Below are 21,950 nucleotides of genomic sequence, written 5' to 3'. Positions count from 1 at the left end.
TAAGTGACGTGACGTCACGTTTGGACGCTATTGGAAAACGTCATATATTGTAAATAGATTACATCTGGAATTTATTTATAAATATCCGTTTCTTCCTAGCAGTTATGTCGCACGCAGGACAAAGTGAATTTCAGTTGTGGTAAGCTGCAGTTCAAATTGCGAGATAATTTAATCCATTGTATTCTTTAACATAAAACAATGAATTAGGATCTTTCTGTGTAAGTTCATGATATCACGAATATGAGAAAAAACAAAAATTTACTCTTGAAGCTATTCGCCAACTATTAAATGTGGTTTAAATGCCATATATGAGTAACAAATACTCCTCGTTTGCGTGGTGATGCAGACGTTCGCTCAGAGAGTTTGCGAAGCCGCCGCAACCCCGACATAAACAAACTCCATGGCTGGCAGGGCGTCATTTTCCCACTGACAACGAACCCTGCAGATATATGCTACCTAACCATGAAGGACAAACGCACTCTGATCCTCACCATATACGAGGGTATGTAGAGACTGACTTAGCTCCTGATAATGTGGGAAATTCTTGCGCTGTCTTCGGTTTTCGTTATGAAGTCATTAAGATCCTTTTATTTTCTCGTGTTTGCTCTCTCTTAACGCGTTTTCTCTCCCAAAGTATAGACCTTCCGTCGCCCAGTGACATTTAGATGCCATGATAGCATGAATCAGATGGAAAATGAGTAATTATCAGAGGAATTCGTGTGTGATTACCACTTACAGCAAATGAAGCCAAGGAATCGTCGAAATAGCAAATGTTCTGTATGTTGCAATATACAGATGTTCTCACTGGGGAGTGCCGTTTAGTGGTTTTTAGGTATTAAGGTCAGTAATGGATGAAAGCAGAGTTTGGGTTAGTTTTGAAGTTTAATATCGTAATTCTGTTTGTGGACAGATGAGAAGTGTGTAACTCTTCATTGTTCCCCAACCATGACGGGGAGTGCAAGTGGATTTGGATTATAGGCATTATAACCTTTTGATGGCCATCCAGACCTTGTCCATATTTATTTTTGTGTTTCTGAATGTGATTTTTTTTTTTTTTTTTTTCCATGTTCTTAGCAGCACTCATTGCCACAGCCTCATGTCTTTTTTTTATGGGCAAGTTGGCTTGAAAATTAGATAGCTTTCTCATGTTTCTAAAATTATGTCTAGAATGATTTAACAGTTCAAATGTGGATATAGAATCACCAGGGGTATTATTTCAGAATTATGCCCAATAATGTAGACTGAAATTAGTTGGCTTACTGCAGTACTTGCTTTATGCAGTTATGAGCAAGTTCTCTTCATATACATCTTTCACAAATGTGCTTTTTAGTAGATAGTAAATAAGGGAGGGTATCCATCTGGTACTGTATCTGCATTACAGTTAGGTTAGATTATGATAGGATAGTGTAGATTAGGTTGGGTTATAGGTAAATGTTTACAGATGCATAATATGATTCCTAAGAAATCCATATACCATATCCATAGCCAGGTGCCATAAGCTCATAAGGGGCGTCCGTTTGTCTTTGAGTTATTGGTTTTACGGGAAGGGGCACTAACTCTCCGCCAACTCACTTGTTGATATGTTGGAAACACATGTAGGTTGGTTATATGGTTACTGCCCAGTGTTGTAAGTGGTTTCCTGACTTACAGAAAACCGTTAGGCTTGTCACACAGAGTAAAGCCATCTTGTACTTTGTCTGTCCAAACCCTCTGCATTTTACTTTCATTTAGTTAATTTCCTCTCTCCACTGTCTGGTTCCTGCGAGTCACTGGCATTGGCTCCAGGGTAAAATATTTTTCTGCCTAAGAAATCTTGATGAACTCTGGTGACGAAGCAATGGCCCTCAGTTCCGTGCAGCCCTTAAGTGGGCAGGGGATGCTAAGAATCCCACGGTGTTAAAATAAGTTCTCACATCCAAAAAGAACCTTAAGAATAGGAAACTGGAATGTTTGAACTCTCAGTCAGGCTGGTAAAATGGAAGAACTTATTTCAGTGTTCAAGGAATACAAGATAGATATTTGTGCTCTTGCAGAAACGAGGTTTGCTTGGAGTTGATAAAATGAATTTGGAAGATGGTATTACTATGTTGGTTTCTGGTAGAAGTGATGGAAATCATTACCAAGGAGTAGGCTTACTGCTGAGTAGAGATGCTTGTAAGGCAGTATGTGAGTTTGAACCAATTAATGAGCACTTGCTTTATGCTCGTTTAAAATCTGACCATGGTAATATCAGTATGGCCATAGGGTACGCTCCGACAAATGAGGCTGCTGATGAAATGAAGGATGGCTTTTATGAGAAGCTGCAGGATGTAGTGACTAGAGTGGCAAGACATGATGTGTTAGTTTGCATTGGTGATTTTAATGCGATTGTTGTTTGTTTCTTTTATTACCCCATCCATATACAGATTGAACAGCCATGGAGACATGACACATCCCTGTTTCAACCCAACTTTCAAAGAGAAAAATGCACTCAGTTCACTATCCACACGCACTGCAGCCTTAGCACCCTCATACATACTCTTCACAGCATTCAACAAATTCCCATCTACTCCATATATGCTTAATACTTTCCACAATCCTTGTCTATCCACCCTGTCATATGCTTTCTCCAAATCCATGAAGGCTGCATACAACTTCTTTCCCTTCTCTAACCACTAAAGATCTAAGAATGAATATCTGATCTACACAACTTCTCTTCCTAAAGCCTCCCTGTTCTTCTCCAACTAATTCTTCTGTTATTTCACTAACTCTGTTAATAAGTATCCTACCATATACGGTACGGTACTTTTCCTGTTACACTAAGAAGACAAATGCCCTTATGATTACCACACACTTCTTTTGCCCCTTTCCCTTTTTACAGGGGAATAATTATACCTGACTTCCAATCCTCTGGGACTCTACCTTCCTCCCAGGCCAGTCTGCACATCTTCCACATTCATTCTACTACTGTCTCTCCTCTGTTCTTCAGCATTTCACCACACACTCCATCAATTCCTGGGGCTTTCCCCATTTTGACTTTCTTCATTGCTTCTACAACTTCCAACCTACTGATTTCTTCCTGTCTTCTCACCTCCCTCCTTCTCCCAGCCATTCCCCAGCCACTTATACTCGCATTACTTTCATTCTCTATGTTCAACAATTCCTTAAAGTGTTCTCGCCATCTGCTCCCTTTTTCTCCCTTCTCCACTAGTAATCTACCATTTTTATCTTTCACTCCCCTACTAACTTCACTGCCACTGTGTCTGACTGTCTTTACCACTTTCTAGAACATTTTCTTACATTCTCTCCACATTACACTTAAATTCCTTCGAAATTCCTCATCCACTCTCTTCTTACTCTCTCATACTAATCTTTTCACCTCTCTCCCTTTCTACGTATAACTCTCTCTTCCGTCTCTAAACTTCTTCCACACCCCTATTTCTCATCCTTCATTATATGCTTTCTTCTTTTGTGTCACAGCCTGTCTCAGTGGAATAAAATATACCATATAAGCAATTCCATGTAGGGTAAAATGGGGTAATTTCATTGTGAACAGTGGTTTTTGCTAAATACAAAGTGTCACATATGGAATACTGTATTGACATTTTTATTGTAAGCTCTCTCTCTATATTCAGGACTTCTGCCAAAGATACTTATAATCATTTTTGTCAAATTAATTTTGGCCCATGCCATAGATTATTAAAGAAAAAGTGTCTCACAGCGAAATGAACCCACCTGACGGGGTAATTTCGTCCTAGCATATTTGTTGTTATTATTGTTATAACATTTATTATTATTTTTAAAATACCACGCTCCATATCATACGCAGTTGATTATAACTAGGCATTGGTAGTGTAGGCTACCCATACAGTAGGGTCTGTGCAACGTATTGGCCCAACTTTATGTCGACGGCATCCATCATTGTTTCACGGTTGGTAAGTTGGTTGGGGGGACTCCCTTGGCATGAGTGCATGGCAGTGTACTGTTTTGTTGTGTGTGTGTGTGTGTGTGTGTGTGTGTGTGTGTGTGTGTGTGTGTGTGAACAGTGCAAACAGTTCTGAACCACTTTTAACCTGAAACATGTAAATAATGGGTAAATATATATATATTTTTCCAGTTTTTATTGACGCAATAAATGCTGAAAATTTTCAGTAAACAATTTCATTTCTCCAACACCATTTTTTTGCAAAATGGATCAGAACTTCACATGACCTTGTTAGGTTGGCATTTCTCTAAAACCTAAGCCCAGGAGAAGCCGAATCCATGCAATAGCTTCGGAGCTGTGGGCCTTTGAACTGGAATTGTTGGCATCGCAACGATATTACCCTGTTTTACCTTACAGTATATATGTGTGAGAAGCTGAAACTTTATTTGCAGATGTTGCCTTTCTAGCTGATGCTAGTTTAATGTAGCCCCTGTAAATAGATATACGGTATTATTTTCTTTGGTAAAATTTAGGGAAGCTAATGTTCCTCTAGAGTTTTATAATTCTTTTTATTATATAAAATATAGCCTAATGGAAAGTTCATAAAATGGTGTGGAAATGTACAATTTTGATGTTATTAGTGTCGATAGATAGGTACATAGGTATCTGGGTATGGCAGTTAAGGTGCCATCAGTACCAACAAGTGGATACTGTAGAGAATCTTTGCCACCAACGTCGTGTATCATAGAGTATTGTAGATTGCTGCTGCTGCCAAACGTAGATAATAGTTGTAGCTAGGAGTTTGGGATTATAGTAGATTTGTGATGCACCTACTGTATGTGGGCTGCTTCCAGTTTTAAAAAGTTGTGAGGCATTGATTAGTGTGGATATTGTATATTTGTAGGTCTTCCTCCATCTCACTCTCCTCTCAGTCTCTCTTGTATCGTAAGTGAAGATGAAGTTGAGACACTCTGGGGTTAAGAGGTTTAGAGACACTTTGGGGTTAAGAGGTTTTACTGTGGCACAGTTATGTCGTTCATGGACAGAGTGATATGACTTACTAGTTGCCAGAGTATCAGCTAATCACGTACTGGCTCTTACCTCCTACTCTACTCAATATCCTATTCCCTCTCTTTCTCTACCCAGCCTCCTTCTTAAACCTTGTATCTCCTTCTCCCTCCTTCTGACCCCTACACCTGATTTCTGGGTTTATATTACTGCCTGGTTTCCAGCTGGCAGACTTGTGTGCGTATGTTTATGTGTATAACGTCTGGCATGCTTCCGTCACGTGAGCTAACTGGCTTCCGTGAGTTACACCAAGTGCTTGATATACATCCAGAGATTCTTAATAGTCTTGGCCAGAGGATGTGTGTATTTCTGCCTATTACATATTGTGCTAGTGTTACACCTTGTGCTATGATTATATACTGTAATGCTTATAACTATTACATATTGTGCTCTGTTAATGCCTATATTAGTTATCAGTACAGAAAAATTTTGGTTGGTTCTTACTTTAGTACAACCATCATATTTTGTAGCAGCAATGTGTTTATGGTGTTTTTTATTGTGATTCCTTTGATTTTGACCTTCCTGTGTATCTCAAATTGCCCAGTTCCATTTAGGAGACTTAACCTAATTTGGAAACTTGATTTACGATATATTAAAGAGTCTGTTAAGTTCAGAACACACACAAAGTTGTAGGAGAAAAATGTAATTTCATTTCCATACTCTATTGTTATGGTCTTTGTATGATGCCCTATTGCTCCTTCAGTATTGGTTATGGTATCTGTTGGATGGATCTTAGAGAGTAGTAGTGGACCACACCTGCTTAGATTTGGTTCCCCTTCTGTTTGGAGTTCCTCACACAATTTACACTAGTAGATTGTTGTCCCTGCTTCATACATATGATGTGGCTGCTCAGTGTCTGATATTAAGATCTGAATTGCAAAGAGGAGACGAGTTAAATTATGGCAAAACTGAGCTCATCATTATTTGAGGAAGCACAAGGGGATTATGACACTGATGATACTCTGATTCCAGATGTTGTCAAAATTTGATCCAGTGATTGTGCGTGGAATTTGGATATACATATTAATTCAGATGTAAATCACAAGGATCAGTTAAATCAGGTTGTCAGAAGGTATAACCTGCATATCAGAAACTTGTACTCCATGAGACATTTTCTAAATTGCTGTTGCCTTTTCACGTTGGTTCATGCAATGGTCTTCTGTCAGTCATTGTACAGTAATGCATTATGGATAGGTCTTCCAGGAAATCTGTCAGAGAGGTTCATCTGATGTTTAGTAGGGCAGCAAGGCGTATATTTTGTCCATGTTTGAGAACCCCCACTGTGTCACTTCTAAATAAGTTGTACAGTACTGGCTGCCAATAAAAACTGAAACAAAACTCATGCCATGTCTTACAACTTTGTAAGTTCTTAAGTTTGGCAAACTGAAGTATCTTGAAAAAGTGTTAAATTGGCTTTTAACTTGCTGAGGAATGATGTTCATCAGTTATCTTTGATTGATCAATTTCCTTTTAAGCCTCACAATTGTATAATAAATTGCCATTCTCCATGAGACAGTTGACTTCTGTTGAATTTTATGGAACAGCTCAAAGCCTTTCTCCATTTTTTTAGAAGTTCTGATCATGAGAAAGGTGTTGTGATAGTTACAAGGTTTACTTGCTTCCACTTCTACAGAAGAAGTTTTATTGAGTACTGTATACAGTATTATATGCATGGTGTCTCAGTCCTTGTTAAGGTGTAAGTGTTTTGAACACTCATGAATTCCTTAGGAAGAACAGGTGCTGTTGAGAAACGGAAGACTAGATTATTATTATTTATTATGATTAAAATAAAATTTTGCCTCTTAAGAATCTTATCTAGGCTATTCTAACCAGACAGAACAAAACTGAACAAAACTTGTTTTAATCAAACCAAACATTTGAAACTTCCAAAGGTTCAGAATTCCTGCACCAGCAAAACTACTTTTTAGCAAGTTGTGCTTCCCATGTTAGTCACTTGGGTGTTACCATAGTTGCATGTTATTAATCCTCTCAGTCCAAGGGTGTATTTTTTGTTTCATTCATGTTGCCTTCCAATGATTTTACATGGGTATAGGTAGAGAGAGTTAGATATGTGTATTCATTAACTCCATGACTAATAGAGGTATGCTTTAAGCTTAATAAAATTATATGATGATAGCAGGAACAAAACAGAACTCCTTTGTGGTAGAGTAATTGCGGGGGAGGGCATCAGTCATACAGCAAATTTATAATACTGGTATGGTACCAGATGTTAGGCTGTGTACCTGCATACCAGTTTACTTTTTACTATTTATAAAGCTTGCAGAATGTTTTATTCATTCAGCAGTAATAGAAGGGGCAACAAGACAAACAGTGTGAATGTTTTGGGTCCATGCTTGGTGCCCTGCTTAGGATTGTGTTTACTCATTTTAGAGATGCCTGTCTCACATTACTTGTCTACTGTAACAGAAGTCCACCATGAAGGGGTTTAACTGACGTTATTGGAGTGAATGAGTTTTACTGTACATCACTGGAGTGAAGGGGTTTACTGTACATCTTTGGAGTGAAGGGGTTAACATGGTTGCTTCTTCCAGGCCAGGATATCCCACCAAGAATTGGCTGGAATGTGGTGGTGTCAACTCAGCTGGATTGTAATGTTCAGACCTCTGACCCAGTTCCCCTCACTTTACAACCTGAATTCAACACGGAAATGTCATGGGACCTCTCCTCGACCGTACTGCGCAAGTTAGTACCTCCTTGTCATTAGAGTTATATTTGATGAGTGTACAAAAAAAAAAAAAAAAAAAAAAAAAAAAAAAAAAATTACATACTCATTACACCCTACATTAAGTACTGCAACTCAACTCTGTGTGGGTTGGTCTTCCATCAAGGACTCCTACTGCAGTTACTCCATGTGTAAGTGAAGTCTTTTGGTCCCCAGTAAGAGTCAGGATTGAGTTTAAATTATGCTTAATGACCTTCAAGACTCTTAAGTTTGGCAACACCCAAGCAGCTAGTTGAACTGATATCTTTTCATGCAAAGCATTGTGGAAATCCTTTGTATAGTAGTGATGACTCCCTTTGTCTTGAGGAGCCAAGTGCATTAAGGGAATGTCCTTTTGCTTCATACTCCTTTTCTTATACTGCACCTAGGTTATTATTATTATTATTATTATTTTTTTTTTTAATTTATTTTATTTTTTTGAATGCGAGGAAGAAGGAACCAAAGGCCGCGAGCCCGCAGTTGTTGTTCCTTCCAAGAGAAAAACAAAATACAAGAGAGAGCCAAATTCAAGATCCGATAATTTCGAGATGCCTGGACACACTGCGTTTGAAAGACTGAGATCATAGGAAGCAGGAAATACAGACAGAGGGAGACAGTTCCAGAGTTGACCTGTTGCATAAATGAAGGACTGGGAGTAACAGTTAACTCTTGCATTAGAGAGTTGGTCAGAAAAGGGATAAGAGTTTGCTGCTAGACGGGTGCTACGCGCCCGTCGTAGAGGTGGAGGAATGCATGCAGACAGTTCAGAGGCGCAGTGACCATTGAAGTAGCGATAGAAAAGAGATAAAGATGCAACTGTGCGACGAAGAGACAGAGGTTGAAGGGAGTCAGTAAGAGGAGGAGAGTTAATGAGACGAAAAGCCTTTGACTCCACGCTATTGAGAAGAGCTGTATGTGGGGAGCCTCCCCACACATGAGAGTTGTACTCCATGCAGGGGCGGACAAAACCGTTGTATAGAATCAACAATTGTGCAGGGGTAAAGAAGGAACAGAGTCAGCTTAGCACACCTAATCTCTTGGAAGCAGATTTTACAAGAGATGTAATATGATCTTTCCAAGACAAATCCTGAGTAAATGAAACCCCAAGCATGTTCAAGGATGTTGCAGGATTAAGCTGAATATTATTAAACATTAGTGGGTATACCTGTGGAAGATTTTGTCGTATATCTATAATATCTATAAAACAGTCCACCTCAGTGGACTCGTTGAACCCCTTTGCCACAAGTTCAGTCCTTTAACCACTTCACCCTGAGTTCATTTCCCGCCAGTACCATGTCCGAGTAGTACTAAGAGGAGCTAGGGAGCTTTAGATAGCCCTCTGCTGTCCCCGTAGTAAAGCATTGTCATTTTATGTCCTGATTAGGTCTTTGTACGCTCCAATTGACTGGAAATGACATACAAGGTATGTCATGGTGGTGAAGGTTAAGAAATGATGATTTCTCCCCCCCCTCCCATCCCTTGAAAACTTACAGTACTATGATGGTTGATTGTAGTGTTTAATGGTAGCCATTATCCTGATGCAATACTGTTTATGCTTGGACGGTGTTCCTGTAGCTGTCCTGGCAAGATGCCCCAAGGCCACTGCCACAGTCCTGGACATGGCTAGTGGGCTATGGGTCCCAGGTCCCATGCCTGGACTTGGGATTGTGTGGGTGGGTGGAGCCTGTGGTCTGTCTGTCCCCATTCTTTTTATGAATTATGACAGAGAAGAATAAAAATCAAAGGAACCTCAAACGTAAAGAAACGGCAATGATTTGGTGGATGTGCAGTGCATCCTTGAATGCAAGACTTGGGGGGCTAGGTTCATGATGGAAGAGTTGAGAGGTAGGATGGGACTGGAGTGTATTGGTGTTGTGATAAGGAGAGGTAGATTGAGATGGTTTGGGCATGTGGAGAGGATGGGGAATGATAACTAGGTGCAGAAGGTGAGAAGTGTTAATATTGGGGGCAGGGTAGTGAGAGGTAGAGCGAGAAAGACCTGGGAGGAGGTCATTGATTGTGACCTCAAGGTTAATGGACTAAATAGGGAAGCTGCCAGAAATCAAGCAGCATGGGGAGCTGCCATTAGGTGACCAAGGCTGATGCATGCATGCATGTTGGAGCCTTCAAAAATAAAAACAAAGCCTGAGGAAATCAAATCACCCAAGGGGATCAGAGTGGCATCATGGAATGTGAGTAGTTTGAGGAGTAAAGCAGGGGAAGTGGTTGAGGCATTGAATAGGAGGTGGGTGGATGGTGGATGTGTGCAGGTTAGATACAAGGGTGGATCAGCCAGAACAATTGTCATGAGAGATTGTCGATACAAGATATTTTGGCAGGGTAGGGCAGATGGATATGGTGGTGTGGGTGTGTGTGTTAAGGAGAAATGGGTGAGAGTGAGTGGAAGGATAATAGCAGTGAAAATTTTGTTCGATGGGGTCACATTCTTATTTATATCGCTGTATGCTCCACAGGCTGAATTGGATGATTTAGTAAAAGATTGATTCTGGGATGACTTAATATGTATGGTAATGGTATGGGGAATAATGAAATTGCAGTTTTGGGAGGGGATGTAAATGGTCATGTAGGTGAAGCAGCTCAAGGATATGAAGGGGTACATGGAGGATGTGCATATGGTACAAGGAATGAGGAAGGGGAAAGGATACTCGAGTTTGGGGAAGCAATGAACGTGATTGTGTGCAGCTCATGTTTTAGGAAAAGAGAGAGTAGGTTGATTACATATGAGTCTAGGGGAAATAGTAGCCAGATTGACTATTTCCTAGTCAGGAGGGCTGATAGGAGACCATTTCCTGGTCCGGAGGGCTGATAGGAGACTATTTCCTGGTCTGGAGGGCTGATAGGAGGTTGGTGAGGGATGTTAAAGTTATAGGGAGTGAGGAATGTGCGCAGCAACACAATTTATTCATATGTGACATGGTGCTTTAGGAGCGGGCAATAAAAAAGAGGATCTATGCACTTAGGAGGAAAATTTAGAAGTTGAAAAACCAGTAAGGGATGTCCTCTGTTGCGAGATGAGTAGAGTGGTGGCTGAACGTGGAGCTGTTGACAGTTCAGAGTTTTCAAGAACAATCTCTTGAGAGTTACTGATTCAGTGTGTGGATGGACAAGGCCCCCCCCCCCCCAAGACATAAAGTAGGTTGGTGGTGGGATGAGGGTGTGGAAGCTGCAGTTAAGGAGAGTAGAAGCCTTTTCCAAGAATGGAAAAGGGGTAATAACACAGAGGAATACTTGTCTGGCAAGCATAGGACTAGAAAAGAAGTTTACAGGTAAAAATCTGATTCTCAGAGACTTTTACTTGATAACTTAAATAGTGTGGAAAGGAAGAATGTGACATTTGAGGTGGCAGATCGGATGAAGAGGGAAAACAGGGATATCATAGGTGAATAGTGTGTGAAGAATGATGAAGGAATTGGGGATATTAAAGACACCTGGAGAGAGCATTACAACCCGTTGTTGAGTGAGGAGTTTGACTGGAAGAGGGAAGGCTTGGAGCCAGCAGATCCAGTGTTTGGCCCTCGGCTTTTGATTGACGCTGCTACTGTGAGCTGGGCAATAGGCAGAGTGCAGGTGTGGAAGGCAGCTGGTGTATCTGGGTTGACTGCTGAAATGCTCAAAGCCTTAGGAGGGATAGGATTAGGGTTAGTTACTGACTTGATAAGTGCAATTATATATGAGTGTATTGTCCCAGACGATTGGCTGAAGAGTGTAATTGTAAATGTGTACAAGGGGAAGGGTGATGCCATGGAGAGAGGAAATTATAGAGGCATAGAGCTTTTGAACCAGATAATGAAGGTAATGGAGAGAGTTCTTGAAGGTATGATTAGAAAAGGAGTGAATCTCGATGAGATGCAGCTTGGGTTTATGCCAGGCAAAGGAACCACTAATGCCATAGTCATTGTTCGACTGCTTCAGGAAAAATATATAGGAAAGGAAAGGGATTTGTACTTTGTGTTTGTTGATTTGGAGAATGCCTCTGACAGAGTCCTTAGAGAGGTGGTGAAGTGGACAATGAGAAATCCTGGAATTGAGGAGTGGCTAGTTTAGTGGTTATGGTTGTGTATGTGGGTGCTCTCTTCCAGGTAAAGGTGAATGGATATTTGAGCAATTTCTGTGAATGTTGGTGTACATCAGGGTCAGTCTTGAGCCTCTTGTTTTTCATGGCACTTGAAGCCCTCTCACGTGACTTCAGAAATGGACTCCTGTTGGAGATGTATGCCGATGATGTGGTGTTGATTGCAGAGAATGAAAGGGAGGTGGAGGAAAGATTTAGGAAGTGGAGAGATGGTATGGGGCATAAGGGCTCAAGAGTATCATCATCATCATCTAATCCAATGTTGCCCCATGAGAACTGTAGGAGACACTTATGCAGATAAAACAAAAGTGATAGTATCTAAGGCTGGTGGTGGTGCTGTCAAAGAATAGGGAGAGTGGTTATGTCCGATTTGCCATGAGGGTGTGGGAAGTAATCCATCTTGTGCAGTGTTTGTGATAAGTGGATGCATAAGTGATGTAGTGGTATTAGAGGTAGACTGCGAGATAGTTGCTGATCTGCGTGCAGTGTGTCGGGGAGAGCATGTGGAGCTTGTCAGCTGTAAAAGGATTGATCATGCTGGTGAGTCTCTTGAGTGTGTGGAAGAGTTTTGTTATTTGAGAGACATGTTATGTGCTGCAGGTGGGGCTGGAGCTAGCTCTGTGGCTAGAGTAAGGAGTGGTTGGAAGAAGTTCAGGGCCTCTGCTGACATTAAGAGGGCTTTTCCTTCATGCTAAGGGATCTTTGTATACGGCATGTGTTAGGAGCGTAATGCTGTATGGTAATGAGACCTGGGCAGTAAAGGAAGAGGATATTCACAATGCTCAGACATACAGAAATGACAGTGATTAGGTGGATGTGCAGTGCGACCCTGAGTGCGAGGCCTGAGGGGGCTAGGTTTATGATGGAAGAGTTGAGAGGTAGGTTGGGATTGAAATGGATTGGCGTTGTGATGAGGGGAGGTAGATTGAGATGGCTTGGGCATGTGGAGAGGATGGGGGATGATGGTTGGTTGGGCATGTGGAGAGGATGGGGGATGGTAATTGGTTGGGCATGTGGAGAGGATGGGGGATAATAGTTGGGTGCAGAAAGTGATAAATGTTAACGTTAAGGGTAGGGTTGCAAGAGGTAGACTGAAAAAGACCTGGGACGAGGTCACTGACTGTGTCCTCAGGGATAAGGAACTGAATAGATCGAGTGGCATGGAGAACCACCACTAGGTGGACAAGGCCTACACATGCAAGCATGTTGGAGCCTTTAAAAGTGAAACTAAACAAAACGAACACATACAGGTGGTATAATAAATTGGGGGACATTGGCAAATATGCAGTACAGGTAGAAGTGGCATTATAATGGGCATATTTTTAAATTACTGAGAACTTATAATGAAAAATATTAATTTGTAAATTATTAAGTACCGGGTAACAGGCAAGTAAACAAGTTGGTGGTAGGTGGTGGCGACCATCATCCACTCACTTCCATCTTCAGCTTTATCATTCTTCTGTGTCTGCCCTCCTCTCTTCCTGTTTTTCCCATCTTTCCTGTCATTTTTTATTACAGTTGCTTCCTTTTCAGGTGGCTTTACATTGAGTGACATGTCTAATGGTTTCCATTAAGCCAGGAAACCATTTACAACACTGGGTGGTAACCATATAACCAACCCATATGCGTTCCCTACTTGCCAATAATGGAGAGTTAGTGCCCCTCCCTGTAAAACAACGAACTCAAAGACAAATGGCCACCCCTTACAGGTTTAGGCTATGGCATCTGGCTATAGATAGCAAATAAATAAGAGCAACATATAATGAGGACTTATTGTACAGTTTACTATATTATTGCATGTAAAAATGGAATTTTAATATGCAGTTTTTCTTGAAGTTACTTGGTGACGTATTAGCAGAAAAGAATTATTGTGTAAGAAAAAAGTGCTGTGAGGATTTACTGTATTATGTTAGTATGATAAGCCTGGAGCTGCAGCTGCTACTACTTGCTCTACTTGTGTGGTGTATTTTGTGTAGGTTCAAGCAGAATAGAGTACCGCTGAAGGTGGAGTGCCTGGCAGTGAAAGGGGGAAGCCAGCACAGTCTTGGTAGCATCATTCTTCCACTCACCACAGCTGTCCAGGGCCATCAGGTCAGTTTCTCTATAGTTCAGTCATTTAACTCCTTCAGATTTTTTTTTTTTTTTTCCCCATCTCCTATCTCCTAAAGATAATTTTATTCACTTTTGCTTTGAGTTAGACCTTTTGAGCTGGATGGGTGAGGTACAGTGTAGCCTTCAGTGGCCGTTGCTGTGAGAGGTCATTTCAAAATTGAGTGAAGCAATCTGGCGGTAGCCTGATTAAATTGAGACAGATGTCACAATATTGATGGGATAATCTTAGCTGGGATTTTCATTCTTTTGGAGCATTCCCTATAGCTCAGTGGCAGAATAAGACAGTACTATGGTTCCACATCCTTTCAAAAACACATCATGACCATCACCATGTTGTGCTATAAATCTGATTTCACTACCCACTATTCAAAATAAAGGTATTGCAATTTTTGGCTAATTAGAGTGGACAGACTGTAGTCAGACACATTTTGCATCACTGTTACTCTTTGATGCCAACAACTCACCCATAATGGCAACTGAAAATCCCGTAAACCCTTCAGCATTGTGATGAAGTTTGTATTTTTTTTTTCTTCCTTTCTTGCTGTTTTTCACTTTCCATGTATGACTGGTCTTTTCTTTCACTCTAGAATACACCTGCCTCTGAATAAATGATACTTCATGAGAAGCCTGACATAGTTCTGTTGATGTCCAAAATTTTACAAATAAATATGTTTGGTGTATAGCTTGTGTTTTGCTCTTATTGAAAATAAGTAAGTAATTTAAAGGCCTAATACTACATACATTCATTAATCAGTGTAACCGTGTAACCAAATTATGACGCCAGATGGTTTAGTGGGCAATTAAGATGCTCCAGTCAGATTGAGCCAGTGCAGGTTTATGTCTAAGGGATGGTTGGAGTTTATTGCTCACATAATGCCACTCAGGGTTGAGTGAGGCTGGTCACTTATCTTAAATATCAGGACCAACTTGCCTAGCCCTGGGCCCCTATGCTTCTCATGGGGCAACACAGGATTAAATGATGAACGAATGATTGAATGATGAATAAATGTTTGTTTACATTTATGAGTACAATTTTATCTGTCGTGCATCAAGTTATTGATGGTAACCTTGCCTGTCAGGTATAGAGATTACACAGTATAATGCTGTAGCCATTGTATGCTTTGTGGTACTGTGCTTGAATCGTGTATTGAATCAGAAGCCTATTTCATTCTTATACGGAAACTTCTACTTTTTAAAAGTAAAATCTACAGTGTATCTGTTGACATGAGGAGTGATATTTAAGTTATCCCTTTAACCTGTGGATTGCGAGCCACAGGTTAGGCTGGGTAGCGTCACGTTACGAGCCACAGCTCAGGCTGTGCTGGCTGTGCATCGCTGCTAACTACTCCACCCCTATACAAACTTATGCATGGCGCTACGCAATGATCGAGAGATTTTTTTCTTTTCACCAGATGATGCCCTGGATGTTTATTTTCAAGTTTATAATTAAATTTTTTTTTTTTTTTTTTTTTTTTTTTTTTTAACACGTAAATTTACGCATGGCCCTACGCAAAGACAGAGAGAGAGTATTTTTTTTCTTCAGATGATGCCCTTGATGTTTATCTTCAAGTTTATTATAAATGAAAACTAAAAAAAAAAAACTTTTTCTTCATTTTTTGTGCACCACAGGGTGGGATAAAAAAAGGTAATTGCTCAATCCAAGGGTTAATTTTCTTACTATATATACTCCATTCCATCCAGTTTGGCACTATCAGTGATATCCTCAACACATGTAGTGTAGATGTAGATCCTTAGCACTAGGTGGACCTCTTATGTATTTCCCTGAGAACCAATATATAATGGCAATGCAAAATGGTATATTCAGTTCTGAGGACCTTTATCAGTGCTACAGGTGTTGAGGACATCACTGCTGGTGCCAGACTCAGTGAAATGGAGTATAGTCATCCTTTGTGTTGGATTGGTGATGATGATTTTATCTATTACAGTTTTATTTTTGCTATGTTTTCACTCTCATCTTAAATGTCGGGACCAACTTGCCTAGCCCCGGGCTCCTACGCTTCTCATGAGGCGACGTAGGATTGGATGATGGATGGATGGATAGACTAATGCCAGAATGATGATAGGGGAGAGGGTGATAATTTTATCCAGCATTTTTTGTTGTGTCAGATTAATGCTGGAATACAGTTTGGCCTTGTTATACTTTGCCTCGTTATGTGAATTGCTGCAACAGTATTTAAAAAGTTTGACCCTGTCTCGGTACAATGTTAAAAAATTAATTGCAATATCGCTACAATGTTTTCGACGGCTGCCTCTGAGAATCTCGTGCAGATGTGGTGATGCACATGAGCCAAAATGGCTGTCCATTGTTTACATTGGCTGTGATCATTGCCTGTAGTTCTAATTTGTGCATGAAAGGCCGCTGAAACACCATTGTTTTTGCCAAGTAACAGTGCAAGTGCTTAACAAATAGTGCAGTGTTCAGTATTAAGTGAAGTGATACATTTTTGTGTGTGAAAAACTGAAACTTGTGACTGGAAATCATGTCAACCTTACATAGCCATGATCCACTTTCTGGGCCTCTACACAGCTGACTGAGCAAAGATGCCTGCCCAGTGTTTGCACTGGCTATGATCGTTGCCTTTTGTTTTATTTTGTGCATGAAAGACCACTGGAACATCATTTTTATTGCTAAATAAGAGTGCAGGTGCATAACCAATAGTGCAGTGTGCAATCTTAGGTGAAGCGATACTTTTTGTACGTGAAATACTGAAACTTGTGATTTGGAAATCGTTTCAGCCTTATGTACTCATCATCCCCATAATAGGACTGTATACAGCTGACTGAGCAAGATCCCTGCCCAGTGTTTACATTAGCTGTGATCGATGCCATTCGTTTGATTTTGTGTATGGAAGGCCACTGAAACACCAATGCTATTGCCAAATGACAGTGCAGGTGATTAAAAAATAGTGCAGTGTGCAATATTAAGTGAAATGATAACGTATCCTTTTTGTTTGGTTGTCCAGGCCCCACAACTGTCCCCCATCCTGGGGGGTGGGGGGCCTGGTGATGACTTGTACCAGCATAGGACATACTTCAGGTGTGTGGCTTTTTTTTTTTTTTTTTTTTTATTTTTTTTTTTTTTTTTTTTAAGACTTTGTTGTTGAAGTCACCCCTCTGTAACCCCAATGAACCCATGTTATATTGACCTTGTTATGTGATTATTCGTTATGCAACAGGTCTTCACTTGACGCAGCTCTATCGCGTAACAAGGCTGCACTGTAAGGATGATTTTATTGTGCTCATAATTATTTTTGTTGTGTTGGACTGATGCAGTGATGATTGTACATGTACAGTATTTTTATTCATGATTATTTTGTTGCATCAGATGAATAGTGTGATGATGATGATGATGATGATTTATGTATTCTGTCATTATTTGTGTTGTCTCGGGCTTATACTGGAGTGTTGAAGATAATGATAATTATTTAATGCCTAATTGCCCAGTACTTTTTTTTGTGTTAGAATGATGTTGGGCTGATGATAAAAATGATAATTTTACGCAGTTGCCCTACTTCTCTTCTTTTGAACTGCTGCTGGGAAGATGATGACGATGATGATGATGATGATGATGATTTTACTCATGATGTATTTTTGCTGTGTTAGACTGATGGTAGGATGATGATGATGTTAAAATTTTCCTCAATTATTTTCATTTTGTCAGACTGATGCTAAGTGGCACAAACTACTTGGCGGAGTGCCAGGCCCCCACAAGACCCCTCCGGCCTTAAGGCTGAGTCTCAACATCGTCTCAGCTACCACCAGTGCAAAGGTAAGGTGCTGGTGCCACTCAGAGGACCAAATTAACATAAATTAAGAAGACTTCCTGGCACAGTTTCCTTATCTGTTTTTTTGGATATGCCATGTTAATATAACCTTGTTCCAGTATCATATTTATGCAGTCTGTCAGTAGTGTATTTAAGTGACTTAAAAAAAATAGAGGACAATTATTCAGCAAACAGAGGGTGCTAGAAAGCCTCTCATATTGATGAGAATACATGTGGAGCATCCTGTAGTCCATTCCACATTAGTATCATGACCTGTCTCACAGCAGTCCATCCCTTCCCATACTGTCTCACTCTTAGTCCTGCATCTGCAGCTGTAATCCATTCCAACTTAGAATTACATCTGGCCCAAATTTACACCCTTCCACAACTGCCCATATACCCTTTCTCTAACTCCATCATCTGGAACTGTAGTTTATTACTGTTATAGTTAAGAAGGATTGAGTTAAAATGAGGGAGTGTGGGTAATTGTGGAAGGATGGGAGCCATGGTTGACTGTAATTTCTAATTTGGTGTGGACTCAAGGTAGCAGAAGAGGCTTTGTAGTGCCACTTCCTTAGTGATTCATTCTATATACTGTGGCTTAACGTTCTCTTATAGTCAGCTTATTTCTTTTTAGTGTTCACATAGTAACATACAAGGGGATATTGACTCGCTGCGTGCCAGTGCCGTTTTAAAACGGTCTGGCATAATTCCACAGCCAGTGCCAGTGCCATTTTAAAACTGTTAAAAAAAAAAAAAATCACTGTGACCGCATTTTTCAAGATTCGTGGGTAAAAATTGGCAGGCATGTAAGGTAACTGTTCCTCTACCATCCCCCAGGCTGTCATGGCCATACACTCACTCGCTCCCCCCTTCACGCTCGCTCTACCTCACTCTGCCTGTGTGCCTCACCCAGTGCTGTACATAGTGAAGGCATTTTGTAAATATTTTCATGTAAGTTGTAAATATTTTCTTGTAAGTGTAAGGACTATATAGTGAAGTCAAGTTGTAAATACCTCCTTGTAAGTGCCAGGACTGTACGTAATGAAGTCAGGATGTACCTGTCTTCAAGTAAGTGTAAGATAATGCATTCACAGTGAGAAAGAAATGCAAATTGTGATAGATGCTGAAGTAATAAGTAATCAGAAAAGTGTACTGAACATTGCTATACCTTCCCAGAATAAATACCTGAGTATACCTTACATAGAAAACGGCTTTCTCTCATGTACATGGTGAGTGTGAGAGAGCGGCTATACCTGTACACGAGTGTGCAGGACTGAATAAAACCCATTTCTGAGCCTTGGTCAGCATTTTAATGGCGAAATTCGTTGTTTCCACATAAAAATCTATCATTTTAGCCAAAAAAAAAAAAAAAATGGTCGAAAAATGGCCAGCACTGGGGTGACCCATAGGGCTAAAAATAGCCGGCATGTGGCGGGTTAAGAAGTAATGTGAAAAGTAAATCACTAAGGAAAAAATCCCTAAAGCTACCTACAATACGGTACAGAGCCACATTATAGGCAGTCCTCATTATTATCTGTCCTTAACTTAAGCCTTTGACCGGTAGGACTTCTCTTGACTGAAAAAAATATATGGGGTTCGCATAAATAGAACTTAAGTATTCAGCACCACCTAACTTGCCTGTAGATTCACATTTAATAGTTGCATCTCACTGGCTGTGATAATTTTCTGCATGTTGATAAAATGGGGATCCGAGTTGTGTATTTTGCACTGACTTTCTGTTGGTAGGTGGCTAAGAGGATATGGATCAGTGGACTGGTGCTGAGTACAGTGTAGCTGTACCAGTAGTAGAGAATTTTACAGGACTGATGCCAGTTGTTTGGGAAAAGTTAAGATACAGGCAGTCCTTGTTTTATCTCAGGGATGTGTTGGAGGAAATCCAGGGAGCTGTTGCCTCTCCTAACATTGAGCAGGCTCTCCCTCCATGAGAATGAGTCTTCGTATGCAGCATGTGTTAGGAGTGTAATGCTGTATGGCAGTGAGACCTGAGCAGCAAAGGAAGAGGATATTGATAGGCCCAAATGTACAGAAATGACAATGATCAGATGGGTGTGTAATGTCCTTGAATGCTAGGCCTGGGGGGCTAGGATTGCAATTGAAGGGTTGAGAGGAAGGATGGTACTTGAATATATTGGTGTTGTGATGAAAAGGGGTTGATTGAGGTGGTTTGGACTTGTTGAGAGGATGGAGGAAGACAGTTGCTTGCAGAAGGTGAGAAGTGTGAACGTCAGGGGTAGGGTTGCGTATGGCAGACTGAAAAACTCCTGGGACGAGGTCATAGTTTGACCTCAGGGATAAGGTACTGAATAGGGAGGCTGCCAATCATCAAGCAGCATGGAGAGCCGCCATTAGGTGACCAGGGCTGACGCAGGCAGTCATGTAGAAGCCTTTATAATTGATACGAACTTGAGCGAAACTGGTGTATGAGCTAGGTAGCAGTGGAACTTCATTTGACAATTTATATTTAGCTTATTGTTTGTTTAAAAAAAAAAGAAAGAAAGAAAAAGGACACTAGAAAGGGAGCATATATAAAGAACTTATTGTAAATGTACACACAGGAAGGTGTGAGGAGAGATGATGAGAGCATCATGGAGATTGACCCCCCATCACCACCATCACCTCGTGCTTCATCACAGGATCCCCAGTTTATACGTGCCATCAACAGCCTGACTGCAGGGCAGGAGGTAACAGTGGTGTCGGGTGGAAAACGACTCAGGGGAGGACAGAATTCAGAGCAGTCAGATGGTGAGAATGATGTGGTGGTACTGCAGGGTCGGCGCACCCGAGGACAAACATGGCGTGCTACCCAGAGACATATCCAGGCAGGAGCGCTGAGGCATAGTGAGGATGAGGTGCAGGAAGTGAAGGACGCAAGAAAAATTGAGGAACACAATGAGGTGGTAGAAATCGGGGACATTGAAGAGGTGAGAGAAGTGGAAAAACCAAGAAGGAGGTCAGGAATTACTTTACGCAGCAGGACGAGAAGTTCCATGGCCACGAGTCCGAACCGTCCCACCTCTGTCATTTGCAGCCCAACCGGTTCACTATCTCGCACTCCACGGTCCAACCACTCAATGGAGTCATCATCAGAAAGTGGAAAGAGGAGAAGCTGGAGAAACTCAGACCATCATGGCAGTAACGATGGTAGCTCACCTAGCCCCATCAAAGAGAATGGACTCCCAGCTGGGCGACAGTGGCTAAGATCGTCTGTCAGTAGGAATGATGACTCGGTAATAGCCCTGCCTGGTCCCTCAAGATCTCGCCCATCCATTAACCCCACCCAGGTTGTGGCACGCCTCAATGAGAAAGGTGGCTTCTTCCAGATTGGTCCAGCTGGAGAGCCTGATGAACAGACATTCCACTTCTCTGTAATCATTGTATATGCCAAACACCTTGATGAGGTAAGTTGTTACTGCTATTACTGTGACAGTTGGTGGTGATCAACAACAACTCACCTGATGTAGTGTTGCCTACCTCTTCCTTCACCTTTAATATTTTTCTGCTGTATCTGTCAGTTCTCTTTTCTTATTCATCCCTTTCCTTCCTGTAATTTTTTTATTACTCTTGTTTCACTTTAGGTGGCTCTGCACTTAGTGAAAAGTCTAATGGTTTCCTGAAAGCCAGGAAACTGTCTGTGACACTGGGTGGTAGCCATTATGTAATCAGATCACAAGGTGAAGTGGAGCCTACTATTGTGCCACTGTTAAATGGGTGGAGAGATGCAGATACAGCATCCACCCAGGATCCAAACCTCCACACCAAGGCACTATCAGCTGCAAGGGAACTTTGGTTCACTGCTTGGCCAGACAGACCGGCATTGATCAACAGCAGCTATTCATGTAACTCAGTCCATCCATCCATCACTCAATCCTACATCGCCCCATGAGGAGCATAGGAGCCTGGGGCTAGGCAAGTTGGCCCTGACATTTAAGATGAGAGTGACCAGCGTCACTCATCCCTGAGTGGCATTACATGAGCAGTAAACCCCAACCATCCCTTGGATATTAACCTTCACCGGCTGAATCCAATTGGAGCTCTGCAATTACCCACAAAACCACCAGGTGTCATCCATCCAATCCTACATTGCCCCATGAGGAGCGTAGGAGCCTGGGGCTAGGCAGTTGGTCCTGACATTTAAGATGAGAGTATAATTTGGTTATATGGTTACCACCCAGCATCGTAAATGGTTTCCTGGTGTACAGGAAACCATTCAGCTTGCCACTCAGTGTAGAATCACCCACAGGC

General features: G+C 41.2%; 3 protein-coding genes across 3 annotated transcripts in view; all 3 read left to right on the top strand.

Moving 5' to 3' along the window:
* The first annotated feature begins 388 nt into the window (after window positions 1-388).
* LOC145404094 (centrosomal protein of 120 kDa-like) lies at window positions 389-7,753 on the top strand. The gene is made up of 2 exons (XM_080275708.1): window positions 389-502; window positions 7,525-7,753. Exons 1-2 carry the CDS (start codon window positions 463-465, stop codon window positions 7,695-7,697), a joined length of 213 nt encoding a protein of 70 aa, XP_080131834.1. The 5' UTR covers window positions 389-462; the 3' UTR covers window positions 7,698-7,753.
* Window positions 7,754-9,232: 1,479 nt separating this feature from the next.
* LOC145403948 (uncharacterized) lies at window positions 9,233-20,633 on the top strand. The gene is made up of 5 exons (XM_080275550.1): window positions 9,233-9,363; window positions 13,764-13,878; window positions 17,582-17,689; window positions 20,264-20,557; window positions 20,628-20,633. Exons 1-5 carry the CDS (start codon window positions 9,233-9,235, stop codon window positions 20,631-20,633), a joined length of 654 nt encoding a protein of 217 aa, XP_080131676.1.
* LOC145404092 (uncharacterized) overlaps window positions 20,612-21,950 on the top strand; it is a 32,641-nt gene continuing 31,302 nt past the window's right edge. Inside the window, exon 1 of the mRNA XM_080275704.1 lies at window positions 20,612-21,106. Coding sequence (XP_080131830.1) covers window positions 20,696-21,106 — 411 coding nt within the window. The 5' untranslated portion in view covers window positions 20,612-20,695. The remainder of the gene's footprint in view (window positions 21,107-21,950) is intronic.

Source organism: Coenobita brevimanus, chromosome 62 (assembly GCF_032717465.1).
Source record: "Coenobita brevimanus isolate Jiangsu-jjx chromosome 62, ASM3271746v2, whole genome shotgun sequence".
In the NCBI taxonomy this organism is placed as follows: domain Eukaryota; kingdom Metazoa; phylum Arthropoda; class Malacostraca; order Decapoda; family Coenobitidae; genus Coenobita; species Coenobita brevimanus.
Note: the sequence above shows the minus strand (reverse complement) of the source record. Positions and strands in the feature narration are given on the sequence as shown.